At 34.2% G+C, this 26,582-nt stretch overlaps 3 protein-coding genes across 9 annotated transcripts in view; 1 reads left to right on the plus strand and 2 right to left on the minus strand.

Moving 5' to 3' along the window:
- Window positions 1-1,454: 1,454 nt before the first annotated feature.
- Window positions 1,455-6,839, minus strand: LOC145976843 (polycomb protein Sfmbt). 6 transcript variants are annotated; one of them, XM_083108274.1, is made up of 10 exons: window positions 6,593-6,839; window positions 5,757-6,019; window positions 5,382-5,616; window positions 4,708-4,907; window positions 4,456-4,650; window positions 3,955-4,219; window positions 3,089-3,822; window positions 2,727-2,985; window positions 2,284-2,633; window positions 1,455-2,179 (listed from the first exon to the last, which is right to left on the minus strand). In XM_083108274.1, exons 1-10 carry the CDS (start codon window positions 6,612-6,614, stop codon window positions 1,850-1,852), a joined length of 2,853 nt encoding a protein of 950 aa, XP_082964400.1. In that variant the 5' UTR covers window positions 6,615-6,839; the 3' UTR covers window positions 1,455-1,849. The 6 variants fall into 6 exon arrangements, with proteins under 6 accessions (XP_082964400.1, XP_082964403.1, XP_082964399.1 ...); XM_083108277.1 differs by having other exon boundaries at window positions 5,844-6,043; XM_083108273.1 differs by having other exon boundaries at window positions 5,382-5,601; window positions 5,757-6,043.
- A 2,359-nt stretch (window positions 6,840-9,198) lies between these two features.
- Window positions 9,199-26,582, plus strand: part of Ksh (transmembrane protein 167A-like protein ksh) — a 52,165-nt gene continuing 34,781 nt past the window's right edge. Inside the window, exons 1-3 of one of the 2 annotated variants that reach the window (XM_083108038.1) lie at window positions 9,248-9,441; window positions 9,752-9,867; window positions 9,967-10,182. In XM_083108038.1, coding sequence (XP_082964164.1) covers window positions 9,439-9,441; window positions 9,752-9,867; window positions 9,967-10,072 — 225 coding nt within the window. In that variant the 5' untranslated portion in view covers window positions 9,248-9,438 and the 3' untranslated portion in view covers window positions 10,073-10,182. Of the gene's footprint in view, window positions 9,442-9,751; window positions 9,868-9,966; window positions 10,183-26,582 lie in introns of those variants that run through there. The other variant, XM_083108039.1, reaches the window with a different exon arrangement.
- The window catches only part of LOC145976716 (lachesin), a 45,543-nt gene continuing 29,137 nt past the window's right edge, over window positions 10,177-26,582 (minus strand). The window contains exons 4-9 of the mRNA XM_083108037.1: window positions 18,860-19,106; window positions 16,201-16,374; window positions 14,065-14,193; window positions 13,632-13,767; window positions 13,218-13,375; window positions 10,177-12,767 (exon numbers count right to left, since the gene is read on the minus strand). Of these exons, the coding sequence (XP_082964163.1) occupies window positions 12,415-12,767; window positions 13,218-13,375; window positions 13,632-13,767; window positions 14,065-14,193; window positions 16,201-16,374; window positions 18,860-19,106 (1,197 nt within the window). The 3' untranslated portion in view covers window positions 10,177-12,414. The remainder of the gene's footprint in view (window positions 12,768-13,217; window positions 13,376-13,631; window positions 13,768-14,064; window positions 14,194-16,200; window positions 16,375-18,859; window positions 19,107-26,582) is intronic.

The raw sequence follows: 26,582 nt of genomic DNA on the forward strand, positions 1-26,582 counted from the left end.
CACGAGAACGATACAGTATTGATTGGCCATTCATACACGAAATGCTTTTTACCATAAATATATATAATCTTTTGAAAAAACAGATAAAAGATACGTAAGTTTCTAGAGATTTCAAATTATTGAATAAATAATTAGCGAATAATCACGTTCTATACTTTATAGTACTAAAATAGTATTTAAGAATCAAAGCAGTATTATTTAACATTACCTGATTGCTTCGATTCATTATAGAGATGATTAAGCAATATATGAATATAATGTACATCCTACACATGCATCAGCCACTTATAGTGCGGCATGGCGTCGTGTGTCATGGTTTGCAGAGAGATAGAGCTAAATCTAACATTATGCTACATGTAATATATACAAGATCTACAAATACGCTTATATAATTTTTCAATTTTCGTTTTATTTAAATTTACGTATTATACGTCGTACGTGCATACAGAGTGAATTTATAGAGATTAATTAAAATAGAAAAAATTATATTCTTTTATGAAAATTGCATTATTGTTCAAAAAATTTAATATTAATAAGGAAACAAAATGTTCTTTGTACTTTGTAGCTGTATAATATATCTGTATTAATTTACTCTGTTAGCGTATACGCAACATGCGAGATGTCTGAATTTTTATCTTTATTTATCCAAGAAAAATTATTATTTATTATTTATCCAAGGAAAGTTATTTATCTTCACATACCAGTTTGTGTTTGTGGCTGATGCATCCATGTCATTAATGCAGTGCAATGTGGCAGCATGGATTTACAAATAACGCTGTGGTTGGAAGAAAAATTTCAGTAAAAAACATATTACAGAAAATATGTCACATATTTATGAATATGTATAGGTGCAATATACATACATCAAAATTTTCTTACATATGTATCAGGTATAAATATATATTTAGATTCATTTATATATATATATATATATAAAATGTATGATATCATTATAAAAAAAATGTTAATTTTAATTCTTTTTTACAATGTGTGTATTATAAAAAAAATTAGATGCTGTCTTTTAGAGAGAGTAATCCATTCTAGAATGCAGTTTTTATGTAAAATTTATAATTTATTTACGTTCATGTATATATGTATATTAAGAAATGTATTATATATTATTAAAATTATTCATTAATAAAATTATTGAGTTAATAAGACTTCCAATCACAGATTCTTATAATGTAATTGCTTTATTGCAAATTTGATGTCTTATAAATTTACAGATGTTGCGTGTATTTTACTATTATTTCTTTTCATAGATAATAAAATATAAAAATAAATTAAATAAAAAATAATTATATGTAATTATTAATATATATATATAAAATGAATATTTAAAGCATCTTAACTTCAATATCTTTTTAATAATGTAACAAATTTTTTAATATTCTACTTGCAGCATTGTGTACAATATTTTCATATTTAATGCTTATATAAGTTCAATACAGATTTATATAAGTTCAATACAGATATATTTTTTATCTTTATCTTCATTTTAAAAATTAATAAATTAATTAATTAAATATTTTTTTATGAATTTATATGTACACAAGGATAAAAGAAAATCACAGCTGCTTTTCAGAATGGAATATTCTCCCCCCTCCCCCTTTAACTCATAATAGATTATATGGCATCTAAATTTTACGCTTTTGTTTTAGACACTATAAAGAATCTACATATAAACATTCTTTTAGTACATTAATAAAGTAACAAATAACATGTATGTAACCATACTGAGATAGAAATGATTTTAATTACCATTATTTCACATGCCTTACCTGTAAATCCATGTCTAATTTGCATAATGATGGAACTTAATTATAGCGCTAACTATATACTAGTTTTGTTATAATAATTTCTTCAATCCTAATTTCAATCTTTCCTGAGCTGGATTCACTTTGATTTTTAATTGCTGAATTAAATCATATATTTTTAAAGAAGGTCCAACTTTAAAACCTGTTAGGTCTATTATTTGGTCCTTAGTGAGAGTCAGCAATGTCTTTCCATCTATTTTACGTTTACTGAAATTATCGCAATATGTTGCACAATCGTTAACACGGAGAAATTGTGCAACATCAAAAACATTCCATTCAGATGGCACTAGATCACCAGATTCCGAACTTTTTTGTATACCATCTGCTAGTCTTGGTATATATTTACTACTTGCTGAAGTAACCTATAAGAATCAAATAAATTAGAATTTAGTTTCATTTATGGTAATTTTACTTGACATGGTGTATTTATATTTGAGGATTACATTTATATACAAAGATTATTTACATTGATGTATGACGTAGCAGTTCTTTCTTTAGGTGGTGGAGGACTCTGTACTTCGCTTTGTGTGTCACTCAAGGCTTGGCCTTGACCAGTAGTAGGACTGGGTAATGTTTGATCGGGACCAACCGGTTCTTCCGCTGTTTCCGGCTCTCTGCTTCTCTGTTCCGGTAAACTCTCTAAGTCACGCTCTCTCTCAATTTTGGTTCCTTGAGCAGGCTCCAATTCTCGCCCGCGTTCGCGAGCCATACTAATACGTTCGCTCTGACGAGGTAGTATATTTTTGGAGCAAAACATCTTACTACTTTTCTTCAATTTTCTCTTAGCTTTACGTTTAAGGCCTCTTGGTGATTTCACTATAAAAATGTATTTTCATGATATACATGTTTAATTTATCCTAAACAGTGTCTAAACAAGATATATGCATAAACATATGTGATAATATGTACCAGTAGGACTAGTGTTTTTAATGAGTATACTTCGTGGTGCTTCTAACTTGTGGTCGACAAGATCGCACCATCCAACGGGATAAATGTCTGGACTTTGACAATCTAACCATTGATCATATTCATCTTCCCAACCATCAAAATGTACTCTTAGTAATCTGCCAATCACTCTAGTAATAGTAGCAACACAAACTAATCTAGGATCCATTAAATCAGCAGCTTCAAGTCTCATTCCTTCAATAAATCCATGTTGGGGAATATCCTAAAATATAGGAAAAATGTTTGCAATTGCAAGGTATTGCAACAAAGATTACAAGCTACATTCAGAATTACAAACTACATTAAAAAATATATAGAAAAATTACCCAATTAAACAACTGCATAGGAGCGGGTACAGTATTGGTCTCCATTAGATATGCATCCCATGTAAATGTAGTAGGATCATAACCTTTTGGTGGCGTTAATGGTAAACCGTGTTGGGAACAAAAGCCGACTGGAAAAATACAAGGCGAACACGAATGATAACAAAACCAATCGGCACCACTTGCGTCTTCGTCATAAGTGTCGATGCGAATCATAATGTAATCCTCCTTTAAAACTCGCATAACTGTCGCCGCGCAGATAGCCGAAAGATTAAGCGGATCGATGGCTTCTATTTTCATTCCTTCCCTAAACGTATATCCAAGATGCATGTGATTCTTTGGCACATGAAAAAGGTTCTCCGTTGCGTCGTCTTCGGATAATTTTGATTTAGAAATTCTATCCAAATATTCGGGATATGCATCTAGCGTCTGTCCTATTCTCTTTGCCCAACCGACGGGATGTATGAGGGGTGAATCTTCGTGACACCAGAAACCATTATCTTCCGGAGAAGAATCGTAATATCTCACATGCAAACGTTTGCCAACAATTTTTTGTATTGTCGCAACTTTCACTTGTGAGATTCTGTTTTTATCTACCACTTCCAAATGAAGCCCACATCGAAAACGAGATTTCATACTATCGTTCACCTTATTGTAAAAATTTGTTGGCAATGTTCTTGCACCAGTTAATCGTCTCATTAAAAAGTCCTTCCAATCTTTGTACTTGTTTGCAATTGCTGCAAAAATGATTTGATGCATCAGATCTTTTTCTCACACAAACTTTTTTTAAAATTAATAATAATTTTTTTCAATGCATTTCTTTTAGCTCGCGCATTGTCATTTTGTTAGAAATAATTTCGATTACGTACTGTTAGGTGGAATAAGAGGTTTTCCAATTGTGGCACACCAACCAACAGGATGTATGTCATTAGAACAAAGCGACACCCAAAAATCTTTATCTGCATTGTGTCCAAAACCCTCATACCTTAACAAAGCTCTATATCCACATATACGTAATACAGTTGCAACCCAAAACGAATCTGGGAAAGCCTCGCATACTTCATCACAGTCGGTATTTTCTACCTCTACTTTCATACCCACTGTGATATTATCCCATATTTCAGATATAGGAGCCTAAGAATAAGAATTGAAGATGTAAATATAAGATAAATATTTCGATTACAACAAATATATATAGAAAAAAAAAACCAGTATTTTGTCATGCATTTAAAAAAATTGTTGCAAATATATATATATATATATATATATATATATATATATATATATATATATATCCTTTGTAATATATATTTTTCTACTCTAAAATTATATATGTAAAATACAAAATAAAACTTTTCAAAAAAACTAACATGTTTAAAACAAGAGACTGGTGCAGCACAAAATCCAGGTTCAACAAGCTGCGGTGTCCAATCATAAGAACCTGCCATTTCTGCTGTTCTCTTTTTTCTAATTGGTAAATCCTCGGGCATTACTGGCTCTAACTTAACTTTTTCTTTTTCTGATTCGATAGGTTCCTTGATATCTATTTCTTCTTTTATAATCACCTGGAAAATTGAAATTACAGTTTTTTCTATCTTCAAATGAATTCAATATTAACTTACATCTGTCGATGCTTTTGTTTCATTAAGAGATATTTGCTTTCCAGATACTGGCTGATCCACTGAATGAGATGGACTATACGTCGAATCAGCAGTAGGTGCTGTATGTTCTGAAGAACGTGCACATGCTCTACTGCAAAATCTACGCTCCTTTGTATAAAAGGCATGTTTTACTCCAATAGCACCACATTTTTCACAAACAGCTGTAAAATATATATAAATCTGAATGAAGATAAACTGATAAGTATGATCAAATAAACAATGATACAAGAATTCCAATTATTTTACTTAAAATTATAAGAAAAAATATGCTTGGTCAATTATTTTACATAAAATTCAAATCTTTGTTTTTATTTTTAGTATTTTATCTTCAATTGAACTGTTTCTTTTTATTTTTCAAAAAATAGACCTTATAACATTCCATTATTGATCTTAAATGCCATTTCTTTTCAAATTAAACATTCCATATATTATTAATTTAATTTATTGAAACATTAAAATTTATATATCTTTATTTGTTATATGAAATACTATTTAATATATTTGAACAAACTTGTATTTAATATATTTTGAATAACTTGTATTTCAGTAAATTTTACAACCTATCACCTTAACCAGCAGTGTACATTCCATATACAAATTTAAAGATATGCTTTATTTTTGATGATTGTACTTACCTATACCATCTTTGCGAATAGGAATAAAATTTAGATCTGTATGAGGTTGATAAGCAATTGGTGTTTTTAAAACAAGTCCAGGATGTTTTATAGGCTTTATTTTTCGATTTCGATTGTCTTGAGTTGTTTGAGTAGCTGCATTGCTCACAATTTGTTCTCGTTCTTCATCACCAATATAATCTTCTAATGTTAAGTATTCATTCATTTCTGGCCTTTCAGGCTGTGAATCATATTCCTTTAACAGCAAAAAAATTGTAATATTGAAAAGAAAAAATATATATAATATATATATATATATATATATATATATAAATTTATATATAAATTATAAATTATTATGGATTCTTCTTTGTTGAGCAAGGACACAAGACTCACTCGCTGTATCTCATGAGCATCTACAGCTTCCATTGCTTCATCAGGTTCTGAACATTCATTTGGGAATTGTTGCGGTATATAGCGTACCATGGGAGCAATGTGATGATTTCTAAGATCTTCATATGGATGCGAACCATGGGAGAAGAAGGGGCTTTCAGCTTGACGAGGATCCAGCATGAGTTCATGAGTGGGCTCTCCCACCATCACATCTCCCATCCATACCATCCCTAGTTGTTCAGGCAATCCAGGGATGGAGGTATACACTGTAGTCATACACATATCCATTCCTATATTTACATGATTCACCAATTGTTACTACTACCTGAATTATTAAAGATATAAAAATATCCTGTGTGAATTCTGTTCATAGAGAGAAATACAATATTACATTTAAGTGGAAAATTTCATCTGAATAAAAAACCCTATGTAAAATTATTGACATGAACGATATTATCAATTAAAGATTATTCAATCTATATTTGAATGCTGATATGTGATTTTGATGAACCTTAAAATTGCAGATTATAATTTCCACTTAGCATATCTATCGTGAAATGCATAATCGTAAAACCATTATCGAGATTGTCACGGTATTGCCGCGCTTTTTTATGTAAATTTTCTATTAGCGTTTAGATTAGCGAAAAGCGACGCTAGAAAACCTTGGAGAGAGCAAATTCTTTTATTTAACCTTCCTACTCTCTCGCGCGTCTAATAGCCTCGTGATTGCTCAGCAAACAGATAAATGCCAAGATCGATCCGTGGGCTGTCGTATTGTCGAAGAGAAACGATCGGCCGGTCGCGTTCGAATTATGCCGCATACGAAAACAAGTGCGTACCATTAGAAGCTTGCATGTCCATGACAAAGAGTCGTCCGTGGAGTTTCTCGACGTTTTTAACCGGTATTACCGCAGTCTGCGCTCGTCGCAAAGCACTTGTCCCATCTCGATAAGCATAAAACACATCTCCACCGCTCGGATCCCGCTTTACCTAACTCGAATTCAACAGAAATCCATCATTTTTCGCGACATCCCTGAACAATAGGGCAAAACATTCGGCGGTAGGCCGTTCGCTTCGCCCCCACTATTTTCGTCTTCTCCAGCAGGGCTGGCAATTCCTGAAATAAAATCAAAGACTGGAGGATTTACATTACGCGGACTGTTCGACTTATGTATGTTATTCCGATATCCAATAGGAGAATAGGTTTTCTAGAGATTATAGTTACTATGAGAATTTTGTCCCTATAAATCTTTCCAGTGGATAGTGAATGTTGGCGATAGTGTGGATCCTCTATAAAGCAAGTCTTTCGTGGATTTACTGTGGATGCGGTATGTGTACGACGTTGATCAAGTGATCCTAATTTCAAATTAGGATTCAAATTTCAATATCGGGTACCCATCATTTATTAGCAAAATTTATTTCGTAGAAATCGTGTTTCCAGAAAAATATTAAACGTAAGATTAAAAGAATAAGTAGTATTATATATATTTCAGTTAATAGGAATATATGTATAGATTTTTTAGAGAGTTTCGACAGTTGATAGACAAATAGATACAATGTACAGACACATGTGTTTTATCTTGTCTCAATTTTTACAAAAATTACGGTGCGAGTAACATCTTTTATCTCACCTTCGTCACATTCCTAAACAGATTAACGCTACCATGTATTGTAAACAAAGCGGCCGGGCTCTCTTCCCCCTCCGCTCTCGCACTTATCAAAATATGCGATTTTTTGCTTAATATTGCTCAGTACGCAGTACTATTTTGCGAAGATTAGTCCGAGTTTTTAGCCATTTTCTCATTTGCACCATATACGCAATTTATAATATTAAAGTATAATAATATTAACAAGAGTCACAAATCAATTATCTAATAAATATCGCAATATGTTAATAATTAGCGAAAAAATCTTGATATTTGGATTCTATTGAAATATGACTCAATTAGCCCGAAAATATTATTTACCATAACTAATCAACTTATCGTTTTTTATGGAAGATTGATTTGTTATTGTATTGATTTTCATGTTGTTTTTCACAATATTTTCGCGTTCTATCTGCATGAGCTAATAGATATATTAATGCATTTCATTTGAGGTTATTTCGTTTCGAAGTGTTTAATAAATTAATTAGAACCAAAAATTTTGTCGCTTTAAAGCGCATTAAATAGAGCAAATTTAATGTTACGTATTTGTTCGCATATATATTGTGTTTAATAGAAACTAACTTCAAATAATTACGTCATGACAGCCATATTTAATTCGTGATAAACTCGGAATGTCGGAATCGGACCAATCCTCGCGTAACTTGAGATGTTTAGTCATTTCCGCGTTCGTTTACATCAGTATTTTGTGCGTAATTATTTGTGGCGCCAATACTTGTGATGGAAATAATCGTGATTGTGCATCGAAGGAATCGATTGAGCATTGTTGAGAAATGTCGCGAATGCTGAAGTGATCATAACTATTACACTATTACAGTATGATATTACGATCATAAGATCCTCATTTGTCCCATCTGAGTTATGAATTTAAGTTATATTGACAATGTGAAAATAAATATCGCGTAAAGTGTAGTAACGACAGTACCGAAAAAAATGTCGGGAGAGTCGAAAAAAAATATCGGGAGTGTCGGAAAAAATATCGGGAGTGTCGGAAAAATATCGGGAGTGTCGAGAAAAGTATCGGGCGATATATATTTTGTATATATTTGTGTATAGACTAAACAGTGACAACTTCATCAAGTGAACTCTGCTAATGGCTGCACATACACACACCCACAGGTATTGTTACATATATTAATAAAATTTTATTGAAAAATTATGTCATGGAAAATAAATATTGCAAATAAGCGTATCAAAAATGCTGAGAAAAAGATAAATATTCTTAGAGTTGCTTCTCCGACTTTTTTAAATTAATATATTTTACATATTTCGATGTGTAATTGTCGAATCTGCTCGAAAAAATTGTCTTTTTTGTCTCGTTTTTTCTTGAAATCATATTTAACGTATGATTTTATATAAATATTACTACGATGGTGAATATATTATTTTATATATTATAACAATATTATTTATATAACAACACTATCACTGCATTAAAATACAATTTAAAAAGAAAAGAATAAGACAATTTTTTTGATATTCGATCTCTATGATATATCTTAAAATATACAATATTTATTTCAAAAAATGAGAAAAAGAGTATTATTCCTTGTACACTATGTGGACATTTTTCGATACGTCTAATCTTGAAATGTTCAATAGAACGAATTGTTGATTGCCATTTTTATGTCTATTAATTTATTTGATGTGAAAATAAGAATCGAGAGATCATTCGATTATCGTATTGCTATTGTTGGGTCTGTTCTTTTTAGCTGCACTGCTGCACTAGTGCAATAAGTTGGAAAGAGACAAACATACTTTCTTTCACTCTAACTAATTGCACTAGTGCAGCAGTGCAGCTAAAAAGAACAGGCCCATTGTCTCTGCTGACGTTTGTATTTTCTACGTAATGTGACGTCATGGCACTGCCATGAGTGCCATGCGCGATATATTATGCGCAAAAGTGACTTAGAAATCGTAGATTTGTTTACATGAGAGAATTTGGACCAATTTGTCTGCTGTTTTTCAAATTTACTATATCTGTGATTTTTCGAATCAGATAATTTGCGTGATCCTACGTTATGGTAATTATAAACATTTCCGAATTATGACATTTTAAGTTAATGGATCGTATATAACCTATACGTGAAAAGTTGACTGTCAATAAACTTGAAGCTGAATTCCCCTAAATATTAAATTCCTAAATATATTGTATGTTAAGTGTTATTATTATTAGAAAAGGATAAATGTTTTATTTGTTTGAAAAATAATGATTAATATTTTGTCGGTGTTAATATAAATAATAGTATTATTGCATCACTTAATGTATGCGATGAATTTATAAATGAGAGATGAACATTTTTCGAAACATACTAATATAATCTTGTTTGGCAGTCTGCCATATTTAATTTTCAGAGCCTGGTGGCTGTAATACTATTACTGATATGTTCCTGTACTTACATCAGATCACTGGTGCCTAGCTTATTCGACAAGCGTCTGGGAAAGGTTGGGTATGTAAAACTCATATTAAGCGGATGTAAATATATATATATATCCATACATAATATATATATTATCTATATATATATTTACTGAATTTTTGTTCTTAGTTTTCAGGGTATTTTTTGGAAATGTGCTAGGATTGGTGAAAGAAAAAGTCCATATGTAGCTATTTGTTGCGTCTTTATGGCCTTTAGTATTTTGTTTTGGTCATAATATTCCTATGCGAGTTTGCAGTTTTGATCCATGCATTTATATATCCCCACAGCTTAATGTATTTATGTATAAAGGCCAGAGGTGAGAATAAAAAACAATTTTGATATTCATTTGATGACAAACAGCTATATTTGTCGTTTCAATAATACATAAAAATACATTCGTTTAAGCTAGACTTGTAGTCAAAACGAACGTCATTGCTAAATGTATGATAATTTTTTTTTCTTATTTGTCAACACGTTTTTTCCCCAAAGCTATATTATCCAATTTGAGCACATTTTCTCATTGTATTCTCATAATATATTTTCCATCCTATAAACAACAATATTTTTTTAATATAGTTATTGTAAAGTTATTATATTGAGCATTCTGTGATATACAGGATTCATTGAATAGGTACATTTAACATATTTTTGCTCTGTGTGGGATATGCTACATTTTTCATGACAATATAAATCACGCGATGTAATTAAGACTTGTATTCCATATTTTGTGATAAATATTGCAATACTATTATAGATTATTAAATTATTTTTCTCTTAAATCTTACAACTTTAACTCTCTATGACATCTTGTTGATATCGCTTTGCACAGTTGTCTTAATTACAGAACAAGGTATATAGTTTGCAGTTTTGCGAGGAACATTAAAAATAACTATTAAAGGATATTAAATAATCCGTGTAACATTGCTAAAAATTATAATACATTAAAATACATACAAAAGTATTTGTTGTCAATTCCTGATAAGTTTATATATAATGACGTACACAGATATGTATATATATATATATATATATATTCCATCATTTATATATATCATCACTGAAATGTACATATGCAGTTCTTAAGATGAGCATATCCTATACAGAAATTGGCATGACAAAGCCAATTTATAACGCGTTTTATCTAAAAAGCAATATATCGGTCATTCTTCGCAATCAATCACTTATACTATATCTATAATGTGATCTTGCTTCATTACCGACTTATAAGGTACAGTATTTGTCTACAAGTAATTTAAAAAAATACATAAAATAACTGAAGTATGATACTTATAATATCCTTCTAAAATGTTTGTTATTATATGCGCTATGGATATGAATCTTATTTCGGATATGACGTGAGATAACTATCGCTAAGATGCCAAGTATAATATCGCAATTTGCTTTCTTACATCACAATAAATAAAGATATTTTATCGTCTTATTTCTTACATACAAATTAGTATGCTAATTATTTGTCTGCATTTGGGTACGATCGCACAATTGCTCATAAAAGTGTGATTTATCGATGAAGACATATTACAATGGCAACATAACGGATGTTCACTTTAACTGAATCATCGCTATCGTTGAGATATATCCACATTGCGATTACGATTCGTATATAAGCAATTAAATTCTGTGAATTATCCTTCATTAACGATAGTGATAGTTCATTTGAGAAAGACACCCTGCATATATAAGGCTTTTGACGCTAATATTATAAAATTACTCCAAGTTATTTATTAATTCCATAAAAAGAAAGAGAAATTATCATTCTTGTCCTTTGAATAATAAAAATTTCTCTTTTTTGTTTCTTAACTCTCGGACAGTAGTGATCGGAATTGAAATCTCTAAGACATTAATGTTTATATAAATTTTTATATAAATTATAAAAAAATTATAGTTATATTATTAATTATAGTTTATTTTTATTTTTTATTTATTTTTATGTTGATATTAACAAGAAAAAAATTATTGATACAATAAAATTAAATAAAGAAAATTTATTTTGAAACCAAATTAAAAAAACATTTTAATAAATCTGAATAAATTATGTCAAGCGTCTCGCTATCCGAGAATTAAAAATATTCAGGTTATATTTAATTTAATCAAAAAGCACATTTTGTCCCCGAACTTTTCGCACGTTAGCAACGGATAAAAGGGTCATAAAAAATACATTCGTAAGCGTCTTTCCGAAAAAATCCGCAGTGGTTATCTTGGGCAACATTCATTCGCATTAGCGGATCAGAACTTTCCCCTATTCCCCTATTCTGTCTCGCGTAAAAGCGTCCAAATGTTTGCATCTTTCTCTAAGATCTTTCTCATGCTGTTAAAAACATTGATCTATAATTAAAACGAGCAGTTCTTTGTCACCCCAGACTCCTATGTCTCTTATGTAGTCGTCGTTGTCTAACAATAAGTATCATTCCCTTCACATTGCGAGATTCCCTTTCTTTCGCTTATCCTCGTTATCCTATCGGATCGATTCTATCACGCGATTCCTACTGTTTCACAAAGTAATTCTTGCTACGACGGATTAGCTCCCCTTCGTCGCCGTCATCGTCGTCATCTTGTGTCTTATCGCACTGTTGAGAACAATATGAGACAAAGTGGCAAAACAATCCGCTTGCTACCAAAGACTGTAGACGCGTCGCTGCGATCCTTGAGATTCTGCTGGTTATCCTTGCGGTTGTTGTTGAAAGCGTTATCATGGTCCTTGATTAAGGAAGCGCGCGGGTCCGCAGTAGTCGACGTGGTCGCGTATCTGTTGTTGTAGATCAATCGCACGGTGCTCTTCTGCATCGCCGGTGTGCTCACCTGCTGATGGAAAAGCCGATTGCCCATCGTCCCTTGTCCGGACTTTGACTTGCCTTGGTTCACTCGCTTGTTATTGGTCGTGACGCGACTGGGTACGGTTGCGCGTTCGATCTCTGAAAGTATTTACACGAATTATGGACAGGGATGAAACCAAACCCTCTGCTCTTCGTGGGCGTGCCTCTCTTTTTTAGATGCTTTCATGTATGTTTTTTAAAACTTCTCTATTGATTTTTTACGTATAAAAACTGCGATGGAAAATTTAAATGTATTTTATCATTATTTGAATCACATATTAGGGTTTTAAATTTTCTATCAATAATAATTATAATATTCATACGTTATTCAAATTTTTGTGATTGAAAGATTAATGAAATACATATGATGTTATCTAATTGTGTTTCAAAATTTCGTTAATCTTTATTTGCAACGCGGGATAATAGTTATCGATACTGAAAGAATTTCGATTAATCGCAAATTTAATGTAACTATAAACCTGATATCGCGCGCATTTCTACCTCAAAGAGAATAACATATTCATTCGGTCTTATACGTGTAAAACTCACCATACACCCTGAGAGTCGCTTCGGCTTTTCCCATACTTGAGGAGGCTGAGCACGTGTATTCACCCAAATCCGTTTTCTTCAAGCGTCTTATCTTTAACACGATCGTCGTCTTCCATTCCTCGTCGGGGTCTCCTCGCTCGTCGATTTCGTACCTGCCTCTACATTGACATATCACTTAGATTTAACGTCCGAGATAGGGTAAATAGATTCCGTTATTCGACATCTCGTTAGAATAATCGGATCGCTGTCGGGATCGATATACGAAATTACAGTGACCGAGGTCGGGCATGATTTAGCAAAAAGCGGTGTGGAACGATTTTGTCTCCTATCGTCAACGAGATTGTCGAACAACGGCTTCGAACTATATACCCGGAAATCGGTAGACCAAATTGTCAATATTGTCTCAGCACATACCCGCTCATGATAACTTGTTCCTTTCGCATCCACAAGTTAATCGTCTTGGGATAAGCCTCGATTAAGCAGATTAGTGACACGTTTGTATCCAGAGGAGAACTGAGGAGCTGATTGGGTGCTTTTGCGCTGGGAGGGACTGAAGAGCAATGGGAAAAATGAGAGATATGGTATTATTCATTATTGTATTCACATGAGAAAGAGAGAGAAAATGTTATTAAATTTTAATTTAATTGCTAATATAAATGTCGTATTTTTTTAACTTTCGATCACTTTTTTGTCATAGTATAGTAATACTATTAAAATACGTCATCTCTGTTTGTCTAAAAAATAGACGTTAAATTGAATAAACAGAGTTTTCCGTTTGTCAATTGATTCTAATCTTGATTTTGACATCGTCAAGTGTAAGTGCTATAAAACACTGTCAAGTACTCACAATTTACTTTTAGATTAACCCTCTTACTGACTGCCGGAGGCACTTCGTTTCTCGCTATGCAAAGATAAGCCCCCATTTGCCTCCTGTCTACTCTGGTTAATTCTAGCTTTTCGCCTGACAGGTTGTCCACTAGAAATCGTACGTTGTATGAATATCTCGTTGAAAGCTACTCCCTCGTTGACCATATAAGCCGACGTGTTAACGCGGCCCGAGTAATTATTCGCGAAATATGTCTTCCGGGGTACGCAATGATAAGCAGAATATGAATTTGCAACAAATTTTGTCGCTGGAATTTATTGTCATTGGTGCTGGCAAGCTTGTGTTAATACTTCTATCTTAAAATCAAGAGATATACGCACATTTATTTAATCTGAAAAGTCACATTTCATTATAAGAATCTTTATGACATCAGCTTATATATTTAAATATTATTTTATAAAAGTATACTTTATATAATTATAAAGACGAGAAGATATAACGAAAATTGAAAATTCATATTTCTACTATGTTTACATTTTCCATTATCCAATGAAAAATTGCATTAGCGTATATGTGCAGTGGACATGCTTTTCGAATAACTGAAAGATAATGAATTATATTATTATCGAACGAACGGCCGACATAAATCACACGTGGAACGTGTCGTTCCATGTTCGCGATAAAATGTGTCAGAAGTTTAATAAGATCGATCGAAAATGCAAGATGCGTGATTTGTGCTGACAGTTGACGAATTCGTGCAACGCTGCAGTAACTTGCATTAAATTAATAATTGTCGAATGTTTGATTGCGTTGTCGTATACGGAAATAACGTCTTTTTATTTCAGAATTTAATTATCATCTATCAGATTTTCGTTAACGTTCATTAAACTAAACCATGACAGAAACAAAATTCTATTTCTTGTGGGAAAAAATATACAATTCTTTTCATTATATTATAACAGAATGTACGTCATATTTATGTATGTCAATATTTATGTTATATAATATCACGATCTTCAATGATATGTTATTAATGTTTATATATATAAGATATTTACATAATTATTTACATAATTTTATGAAGCATGATATACAGACGTATTTGAAAAAAACTTTTTTCCTATAAAAATTAAGAAAAAATATATAGATAGTATACATATAGATTATAGTAAATCTACAGAATAATAATTAGAGAGATTCCGAAAAAATAATTATAAGATTCTGAAAAAAATCTGTGTGTGATGAATGAGATTGTGTATATTGAATTTATGAAAAAGTCTTTCATTGAAACACACATAAATAGTATGTCGCGTTATATATCGAGATATACGGGGAAATGTATCGGAAATCGATTGATTGCTAAAATTTGTCTCTCCAGCACGATGTCAATCATTCCAATTGAATGTCAATGGTTGTACAAGCACACTCTTTTAATTCCGCACGAGCCATTGGCACTCTGATGTTGCAAATATTTTTTTTAACCGATCGCGATTTATTCGCATTGTGCGATCTATCGCGACTATACGAAATTCCTCGAGTGCAGATGTCTTGCAAAATGCAGCGTGACTCGACGTGCTCGAAGGATATTGAAAGTCATCGCGGACAAACTAATCTCTATTCGATGGAACGTGTTCTGTCGTAATTGCTTTCGATCGGGATCACCTACGTGTATGAATTTACGATATTTTCATATCCCTTAAAACGCTCGACCATTCATTTCATTGAGATGCATCTAATTACTGGGATTATTTTAATTGCGAAAAAGTGTAGAAAATATTTGTGTTAAAAATTAAAATAAAGATGATTGAGATCTTTTGTAAATATTTTTAAAAGAAAAAGAGATACAAGAAAGAAATGCTCTCTTTCTACATTCTAAATAAAATTTGCTATTTATTATTTACTGAGCGTATAAAGTCATAAATCTTTTGTATAAATCAACTGAACAAATCTGCGATAGGATTATATGACGTAAATAGACAGGGAAATAACATTCGCGTAAGGAAGGGAGAATTTCCTCGCAAAAAGAGAGACATGTTATTCCAAAACAAAGCGTATTTCATGTGGCAAGGCACGTCGTCGTCAGAAAGAGACGATGATTATGAGAATCACCGAGAGTGACAACTTTAGGATCCTTGGAATATAAAGGCGATATCTTACCTTGTATCAACGGATCGTGAGGTCCCCTCACGAGTATGAAATCACTTTTCTCGCGTCGCCAGAATACACGAGGCGGTGGCCGTCCGGATGCTTTGCACGACAATGTGGCATTCTCACCCTCGAGAACGGAAACCTCGCCGTCCGAGGTGCCAGAATTCAGGATGTCGGGTGGCACTGAAAAAGAAAAGATAATGTTGTCAAATCAGAGACAAGATAATGAAACGCTTAAAATCGCATTTAACAATTACGCCAAATGTCACACATTTATTCGCTCCATAGAGAAAAAGGTGAAAATATTCCTTCATATTTTAATTATCTGATTTTTTGTGCAATACATTCATATTATATTTTTTATTTGAAAATGCACAATAAAATGTACAATAAGCCTTCCTAAACTCAATACAGAAAAAAATGCAAAATATGTTTGTTATAAAAATGCAAAATATGTTTGTTATATGCAATTATTACATATTATTTATCAATATAAAATAAAAATATAAAAACTACATTGTTGAATAAAAGTATCTTAAATTAGAATAAACAAAAAACATTGGTCTATGATAAGGACAAATTATCTTACGAAAAATTAAACTATCTAATCCATACAACACGCAATATATATCATAGTGAATTACGAGGACTATGAAGGATGCGTTGTTAAAAATGTATGGTTGTAAAATAAAAATATTTGCATCGATATAATTCTATGTCTGCTGTGAGATTAATTTCCTGTTATTCATGTATTTTTTTGAAGCTTTACAATTGTAGTTCGTCTCGTAAAATGCAATATGGAAAATTAATTCTATCATATTTGTTTTAATTGCGCTTGGAAAAAAAAACAATTATAAAACTCTTTTGAGCTAATATTTTGTCGTAATTCATTGTGTTACTGCATTGTGTATCGGGTTGGACATCAGAAGCACATGTAAAGCTTGCTAACAAAAGAATAATAAAGCAGTTGTATAACAAACATGTTTTCTGGACTGCATTGTGTATATACAGAATGTAAAGTATACTAAACGTTATCACGCGGCCTTTGTAAAATGAAATGAATTTTCTCGATACCGCACGCCCGTCCATTTATCACAAATTTAACATGTGTCCGAGGATTATGATGCAATTTTATCTGACACGCGTCTACAATAGCGAAACAATTTATGAATCGGATCGAAATCGCGCGCGTGTATTGTGCGAAACGATATATCTTCATATAAGTCTCTTTGGCATCTGTTGTCGACCATGGACGAAATTTCGCGAACGAAAACTGGCAAGGATACGTGGACTATAAAGAATCGGTATTGCCGACATTTTAACTCGATTTAACCGAGACGTTGCCGATGACACTGGCAAACACGATCGTAAAATCATCTTGGAATCATTCCTGTTACACTCGACGGAAATGAAATATCAGCGGGACATCCTTCTTTCTTCAAGGAGGAAGGACGGAAAGCTCTCCTGATAGAATTCCGTCCAATTCGAAGAGTCGTTCGGTTCGTTTCAATTACGAAGATCCAAGCTGGACACAAGTATGTCGCGGTATAACATACGTTACACACATACGGACAAATCGGCCGATGAAAAAAAAGAGGATGGCATTTTCCCGTGTTACTACACAAAGGAATTTCATTCCATTCGACAGCAAGAGCCCGCTTTTTGGTATCCGACGATGAACGAAGGCACGCACGCACACGATAGAACATATTCCCTGCTCATCCTTCGGCTCGTCCCCGTGCACAAAGTAGATGATATTACTCGGGCGGAGCTACTACCGACCCCGTGGGCGCGATATAAAAGTGAAATTGTGCATTTCATGATACCGCAGTAGAGCGCAACGAGCGCGTTTTCCGCCAAAATTGAAGCATACAGCAGTTCCGATTATGTCTAGGATATTGTCGATATGGAAGCTAAGCAAGGCAAATATTAAGATGCGCGTGTTATGCCAGCATAATTAACGTTAAAAGGAGATAATGTAAATTTAATAGAAACAGTCTGGTTTGACGTTTGCACACGAGCTACAAAGTACGAACATCCATCAACTGATGCAGTCAGTGAACGCCGATAGACTTTACGCCAGATAGACTTTCAAACTTCGTTATCGTGTTTAATTAAACTATAAATTAAAGCACGGCTGTTAGCATTTCTTATATGACCAATAATGCACCTTGTAAACTAACTCTTGTCGAATCGATATTATGTCTTGTAAGAGAACACATAAAATGAGGTAACTTTTTACTAATCAAATTAAACCGGTTTAAATACTTCGCATACATACGTTAAATCATTTAAATTCCATGATTAAACAAGCTAATCAATTCAGAGACCAAGATTTTAACATTTTTTTTGAAAGCCACAATTAAATTTCTTTCAGTCATAAGTTACTAAGATATTGTAGCGTATATAATGTATTTTACTCATGCTATTTGCATGACACGTGCAACGAGAAATCTTCGTGTTGTGCGATATGCGCGATGTTGCACACGTGTACAACGACCTATTCAGGCGCGCCGTTGCAGTGGCGAGGCACGCATACTTTCCGGTCCTAAAGCATGGTCCAGACCTAATCGAAACGCAATGCGTGCGTGCGTGACGTCTCTGCCAACAGCCGCAAACCTTGGTCGGCCGGAATGCGGCACGCGTAAACGCGTGCAATTAGGCATACCTAGGACATCCACGCATCCCAGCTGGCTCAACATGGGTTTGGTGTTGAGTTGGCACATGTAGCAGCCACGGTCGGCCTCCTTCAGCGCCCGGATATGTAGCTGCCAAGTGGCCTCCTCGTCTTCCCGCGACTGCGTCTGATTCTTCGTCTTGGCGTTCTCCAGAGTAACGAAGAAACGAGGCGAGTGGGTGACTCTGCGATCGCCCATTGATAATATCGTCTGATCCTCAGCCCGTAGCCATCCCACCTACGGGCAACATACAAATATCGGAATTTATTTTCATGAAAGCGGAGAGGAACCTCGTGGATATTTTGAATCGGTCGCTATGGGGATCAAATCCGAAGGGATGTTGTTTCTCCCCAGCGACCGCGGATCTGAATTACTGAATGAATATCAGTTCTATGTAGATTGAAATTTCATGGAAAATTTAGTTGCGGAATTTTCAATCACACTCGCATAAATTATTCCTCGATAACGACACGCGAATACCCCTGCGGGAATTGTAAATGCATTCCATTATAATCATATTAATATTTAATGACAGATTTAGCCAATTTCAAGCCGATATTTTTCTCCTAATGATGGGACATGTTGTATAATAATAAATAATGTATGACAGTTTCCTGCAACTAATTAGAATCATTTATGAGTTTATAAATTTCCTGATGATGATAATTTGAAATTTATTTTGTTTTCTTTTTAATAATTAAGATTATATTGAAGACTAGATGCATCAATAGAGTATCCACTTAAGAAATGACATAACTTTTTTTTAAAGATAATTTTTATGAAAGAAATGAAAAGAAAATATGAAAATAAGATGACTTATATAAATTTTTATCTCTGGATTAAATGCGTTTTAAATATTTGGAAATTTTGAACATTAAAATCTCTTGGCTATTTTTCTATTTCACGCTTGATTAATACATTTTATTATTACCTAGCTAATGAAATCAAAATACTAGTCGCGAATGTTATTAAAAAATATTTGAAAGTGTAATTTGAGAGTGCGATATCATTTTATATGAGCATATAAATAGCCTAGATTAATTGTTCATCCGAGTATCTACTCTATATTTTTCCGAAAAATCAAGCTATTAACTTGAGAATAGCTCAATAAGGCTATTAAATCGAGATGTAGCTCATAATGATATTCAGCAACCGCGCACGGAGTTTAACATCAGATATCGTCCTTCACTCGTGTCCCGCTACGGGTTTGACGAGAGCCGGTACGAACGAGATGCTGGCCGAACAATATTATATCGCGCGCTATCATCAAGTTCACATGCGTACGTGTATGTATGTATGTGTACCCGTCGGCAGTAATTGCTTTTAGGCAAGTACGCATATTGTACTCGACTTGCGCCGAGTTAGGTCGGATCGGATCGGTGCTGGAATCAGCGGTGACGAAAGGTTCAATTTAACGTCGTATCTGGGCGCCATCGCCTCACTTAACCGCCGCCACCAAGCCTTCGCCGTGTTATCTCTAACGATGCACTTGGTAATTAATCTCAAGTGACTGTTGTGCAACCCATATAACCACCTTCGGTCATACGCGAGCAGCCAGTTACATGCCGCGCGTTGGGACACCGCTGGTTGGTGGTGTGTCATCCATACACACCTGTGCGACACGCGTGTACTTCGCCGCAAGCTACCCTCGAGCTTAGACGAAGGGTTGATCACTGAAAACAGGGTTAATTGGCCTTGAGGGTATACACTGCGTTCACCTGATATGTGTTGACAAGTTGACTGTAGAAACAAAGTCTAGTCTGTCTTTAGTTGTAAATCGTAAAAAACCTTGTTTTTGAAAACTATATTAAATTATTTAAAATATTAGCTGTTTTCACAAAAGCTTGTCATTTAATCGTACACTTTAAATTTTGGAACGCTAAACGCAATATTAATTAATAAATATGTAATATTAATAATTAGTTCGATAAAAAATTTTAGTATTTACTTTTATAAAATCAAAGAAAAATAATATATATGTGCGTAATTAATAATACTTTTAAATATCTTTACAAAGTAAAAATTTATTTACTTTTAAATAGTTTTGCAAAACCTCTCGCTTTCCAAAATATAAAAATGTACAACCAGAATATTAAGACATATAAAAATTGAGAATAAAATTATAACTTAATTAAATTTATGTTTTGTGATACGAAACTTGAAAAGAGAAAAATGGAGAAGTGTATTTGATATATTTCTCTTAAAAAAAAATCATTGCGATATAATATCGTATTTCTTTCTATAGGAAAAGTTCTCCTTTGTCTAGAGCACCACTTGTGATCATGGTAATGAGGAAGCGGCAAGCTGTGCACCGCATAATCGAATCGATGTAGTATAAGTAGTACAATATAAATCAAGTTTCCGATAAAGGCAGCTATTTGCGCGAAAAACGAGACGCTACGTGCCTGTAGCGACTGCAGAAAATGGGAAAGGGTTGGACAGAAGAAAACTGAGAGATGATGGCAGTCGCCATTTGAATCCTTTCGTTATCGAAGCGTAATCGACGACGCTTTAAATACATTGTCACGAAGGAACACAGTTTGTCTTGTCTATGAAAAGAATGATAGAACGTTATCAGTGTCGAGGTTGCGGAGTCATTATCTCTACGAAGAAGATAACGATTCGTACGATGCTATCCCGGAATAATGTCATCCTCCCTCTACGGAGATGGCATGCTTATCGCAGAAAAACCTCCAGAGAACTCAAACGGCGACTTAGTTCGGCATTTTGCATAGTCACGATTCTGAGAACTAGTGGATATCCAGATAATATTGGAAGAATCTGACTGGAAAGGGTAATTAATGAAATATAAATCTGAAACTTCTATTTCACTGCACGTTTTAGATAATATTTCTTTTTTCTCTTTCTTGATTCTACGGAATATGTTTAATAATGTAATTCTCTCCAGCGTGTATTATTAATCGGAATTTTTCTTGCGATTTTTCGATATTCTCCTAAAAATTAAAAATTGTATAGTAACATCCATTTTTTATAAATATATATCGAATTCGTTAAGTAAAAATGAAAAAGACATCTGAATAATTTAGTGATATCCAAAGTACTTCAAGAAGATAAAGTTACATGAATTTATAAATAGGCACATTTTTTAATATTTAATGTTTAAAAACTTAGTTAGCTATAATGTGCAATCGACATTCGGAAGGCGGTTGATTACATTAGATTATATATCATGTTAAGATAACTTTCATGGTAGATGCTAAGGATGCTTAATGATAATCCTTGCATCAAAGAGACTTTGCTATTAATTAGACTGTTAGAGATATAAACCATTCCATTTTGCATTTCCGTGTGCTGAGAAAATAGCTTTTAATTAATTATGAAGAGAAAACAGGAATATTTAAATATACAATTTATTACTGCCATATTAAAAATGAATATAGAGACGGGAGATAGCTCTTAATGAGCATTTGATCCGATAATGGACGATCCAAGCAGAAGCCACCAAATAATTATGTATTTATTTAATTTATATAATAACAATACATTTATATATAATAATTATGCATTGCATAAATCAATTATGTATCACGATTGTTATTATCACATTGACTAAATCAATTATGTATTACAATTAGAAGTATAAGTATCAATTGCGCGAGACATCAAATTATTTTTATAAGCATGAAATTTTGCTAACAAATATATATATATATATATATATATATATATATATATATATATATATATATATATATACATAACAGTTAACATTTGCTAAATAAATAATATTCAAATAATTAACAAGTAACTAATTGTTGATTGAATTACTATCGATAGTAATCACGCCCAGTGATTGCGCGCGGAGCATGATGAGATTAACGAGATATTCGGAGGCGATGTGTAATCGGCTTGAGGCCTTTGAGTGGGAAAATCGTCCGATGGAACGTTGCACGCCAATCGTTGTACACGATTCCTTCTTTTCATCGTAGTTTCGAGAATTACTTCTCCCGAGTGCGCAGTTTCATTGTGTGTTGCTTAATTTAATAACTGAAATACTATTTCTCTAGTTATTCGTATACGTTCTCGTCCGTAGCAGCGTTACTCTCGTCTCCGGTGCGCTTTTATCCGAGGATTTTCCACGCTGGCTCGTTGCAACAAGAAACGTTCATTACAACAGAAAGAGACGTAGAGAAAGACTTTCTCTTTCCCGGGGTTGATAAATTAAAAACGAGCTCTATACTTTTCCCCCGGACGGAACCACTCGACCGCTATTTCCACTGCTAGCCTTTGTAAGAGCATTAGCACCTTGAATCTGAGGCTTACGTTCCTTCGTCCTTGGGATATAAATCTTTCTCCATGAATCGTCCGTGACGGAACCAGTGCCGACGGCTACGAAGTGATGTGACGAGTCTCTGTGTCTTTCTCTTTCTCTTCTTGCATCTTCCGGCATCCAAACGAGGTGCAAAGTATTTTCTTCGGGAAAGCACTTCGGACAGGCTCGATGGCTGACACACATTATCCGCACAGTTACGAAATTCCCCGGTGGGTACGTCCGCGTCGGCGGCGGTCGTCGGTACCTTTCCAGTGTAATATTTCGAGAGACTCCGTCCCACGAATCTACGTTAGCGCTAAGAGATTGCTCCCCATACCGCTTTACCCGCGTCCGCCACCCACTCTTGCCCTCTATCCTACCCTACCCGAGCCGTCTCCCCTTTTCCTCTTCCTCTCTCCATTGTAATCATGGAAACAATCATTCTTCTCTCTCCCAGTTCCTCTTCAGTCCGACTGCGTTCTCTCTCTCTCTCTCTCTCTCTCTCTCTCTCTCTCTCTCTCTCTGCTCCCTCTCTCTCTCTATTTCTCCATCTCTCTCACCATCTCACGGACAACCCTCCACATCGCACAGAATCTTCTCTATTCTGCCACTTCCGCCTCTGTTACTTCACTGTCTGTGTGACCTTTCGTCTCTGTCGTTCTACCTCCGCATTCATGGCGGATTTCAGCGTAATGCCTCGTTCTATCGTTGCACCGATAGGAAGCGCAACGTGTTTGCGGTGCGGAGTGCTTTGGTACGATGGCAAAGGCAACGAGCGGTCGGTGATGGTGTTAGTGAGGATGATGGTGACGGTGATGGTGGTGGCAGCGGCAGTGGCAGCAGCGGCGACTACGATCTACCTTTTCGCTCGCCTCCGCAGCAATCACCGATTTGTCTGAATAAGCCCCGGGCAAGTATATGCTCATGCTTACCCTGGGGAAACACCATTCCGGCCAACTCGCATCCCTCTTCTCTTTCGCATTTTCTCTATTCGCATCTCTCTCTCGCTGCGCCAAGCAATCTGCTGCCTGCCGAGCATACCTCTGCCTCGTTTTCGGCATCCCCGAAAATGTTTCTTCCGTCGATGCTTGATGGGAACGGCCTGGATACGGTGGTAGGCCGTGATGGAGAGGAATGAGATGGGGATGGAGATGGAGCGAAAAAGAGCCGCTGAAGTTTCTCCTCGTGTATTGTTGACGGTGAAATTAGTATTACGGAGGAAGTGCAAGAAGACGAGCGACGAAGTACAAGGCCTATGGGTTCTTATCCGTCTTATCTCGTAAAAGGGGATAGTATATAAGTCTTTCCTTGCAAAAAATATCTCACGCGATTTATTGGCATGCTTTTATTATAATTACACAAATCTATTAATTTCAAGAAAACAAATTAACTATTGCATATGATTCTTAGAGAGGTTTGCATAAACCGTAAAAAATTGCATATAATAAGCCGTAAATTTTTTTCAATACATATAGTATTATATCTCCTTAAAAACAATCTCTCTCTCTGTAATTGTATATATAGTTGCGTATTATAAAGTATTTCGTGATTGCGTCTCGCGATGACACAAGAAAAAAATGTTTCTGTCTCAACCGTGTTACATAACGCGTGTTAAGTTCAGTGAACAATAAGGAAGTGAACATTCTCTTGAGTGGGCAGTGAGATATGACTTAGTAAACTTACAACTTCGCTCAACTATAAAGGACGATATCTCGTGAAAGAGAGAAAGAGAGAGAAGAAAAGAGTTGACAGTGATAAATGAATTGCCATAAGCAACTAAATTCATCTCGGCGCGCTTCTCGCTATTCATATTATTATATTTATATTCATTTACGATCGCTTCTTCCATTTCGCGTACATTGTTTAAAGTATAATTGGATTATCTAAGGATATCGAGGAAGCGTGGATTTATGTTTATCGGATATTTGCTATTATGTTTCATCGGCCCAAGTGTACGAGCCTATCCTATTTCACCGTCGGTCTCCAATAATGGATGATCTTATGTGAATTGATCTAAATTGCTTTTGAGCTTACCAATATTCGCAATTATGCGAATAAGTAGTCAAATTAAGCAACCTTGTTAATCCGATCGCTACTTATATGACGAATTCAATTTCTTATTCTCAATATAAGAATGCTCTAGTTAGTATCTGACGTATTAAAAAAAAATTATGGAGATTTTGACTATATTCGACGCAAGATTAAAAGCAAAAAGTATAGCAAGAACGACGCGAAAGTATTCTATACTTCATATTTAATGCTTCCTTCGCGCTAGAATGCGAGAAAAACGCTTTGATTTCTTTCAAGCGCGCGTTTCGACTTTTGCGATGGTGCAAATGAGAACGTTTAAGGGATCATAGCCGTCACGTACATCTCACAGAAGATATCTCCGTCCATTTTTTTCTTGATCCGTCTTTCGCGACGGGGGAAAAGAAGTAGAGACACCAATCTGCCGCGTTGCATCTCAGCGATTTGCCTCGTTTTACTCTCTTGAAAAGGTGCCGCGGATACTAAAAGCTTCAAGCTTGCCGGTGTCTTTTTTTCGTTTAGGAAGGCTTTAGAAAGATCGGTCGAGACGAGCACAAGAATAGTAAGAAAACACTGAGGAACTCCACGAAGATAAAGCGCTGAGAGAAAGAGCCACTGTTACAGTGGATCGGTATGTGCAACTGTATGTGTGCGTGTGCGTGTATGTGTGTGTTGTGTGTGTGTGTGTGTATGTGTGTGTGAATTTTTATCTACTTGTCGCGAAAGGCGTTTTATAATCTCTTGAAAATTGCACACTTTTAAAATCGTACTTTTGTGTCAGTGACGGTAACTGCTTCCGTTTCCTTTCATTCATTATGATCGCTTTTCACAATCGTTCCCTTGCTAGTTGATTATTCGACGAACAAAATTTTTATTGTGAGGTATTCGATTTAACTGCTCTGAAAACGTTGAATGTATAAATCGTTTCGATTATGCAAAGTTATAGGCTGTAATCCTGCAAGTTATGGTTGCAACTGTTGTATAATACTTTAATCGTGTAATCTTATGGATTATATACATGTAGATTGTATATATATAATCCTCGTTATAACTTGTAACTTTTTTATTTCTAATTTCTTTTTCCTTCTTTCTTCTTTCATATCATTTAAAATAAATTTGACATAGACATAGTATGTAGTTATCATTAATACATTTGCCATTATTGAACCTTCAATAAATTTTGATTAGGATGTATAACATTTTATAAAAAATCTTTCTGTATAATATCTGTAGAAACTTAGTATTGATATTTGCAATTGAAATGTTAATGAAAATGTCAGTGAAAATGAAGAATATCGAGTCGAAAATTAAATATTCTGTCTGATCGGTTTCAGGCTTCACTACTGAATCGTACCATTTCACGTAAAATGTACAGTTAAATGAACTAGTTGTACAAACCCTGCTAAACTAAA

The sequence above is a fragment of the Camponotus vicinus genome, unplaced genomic scaffold (assembly GCF_025532165.1).
Source record: "Camponotus vicinus isolate PSW18456_S1 unplaced genomic scaffold, iyCamVici1.0 SCAF_9, whole genome shotgun sequence".
Lineage (NCBI taxonomy): Eukaryota > Metazoa > Arthropoda > Insecta > Hymenoptera > Formicidae > Camponotus > Camponotus vicinus.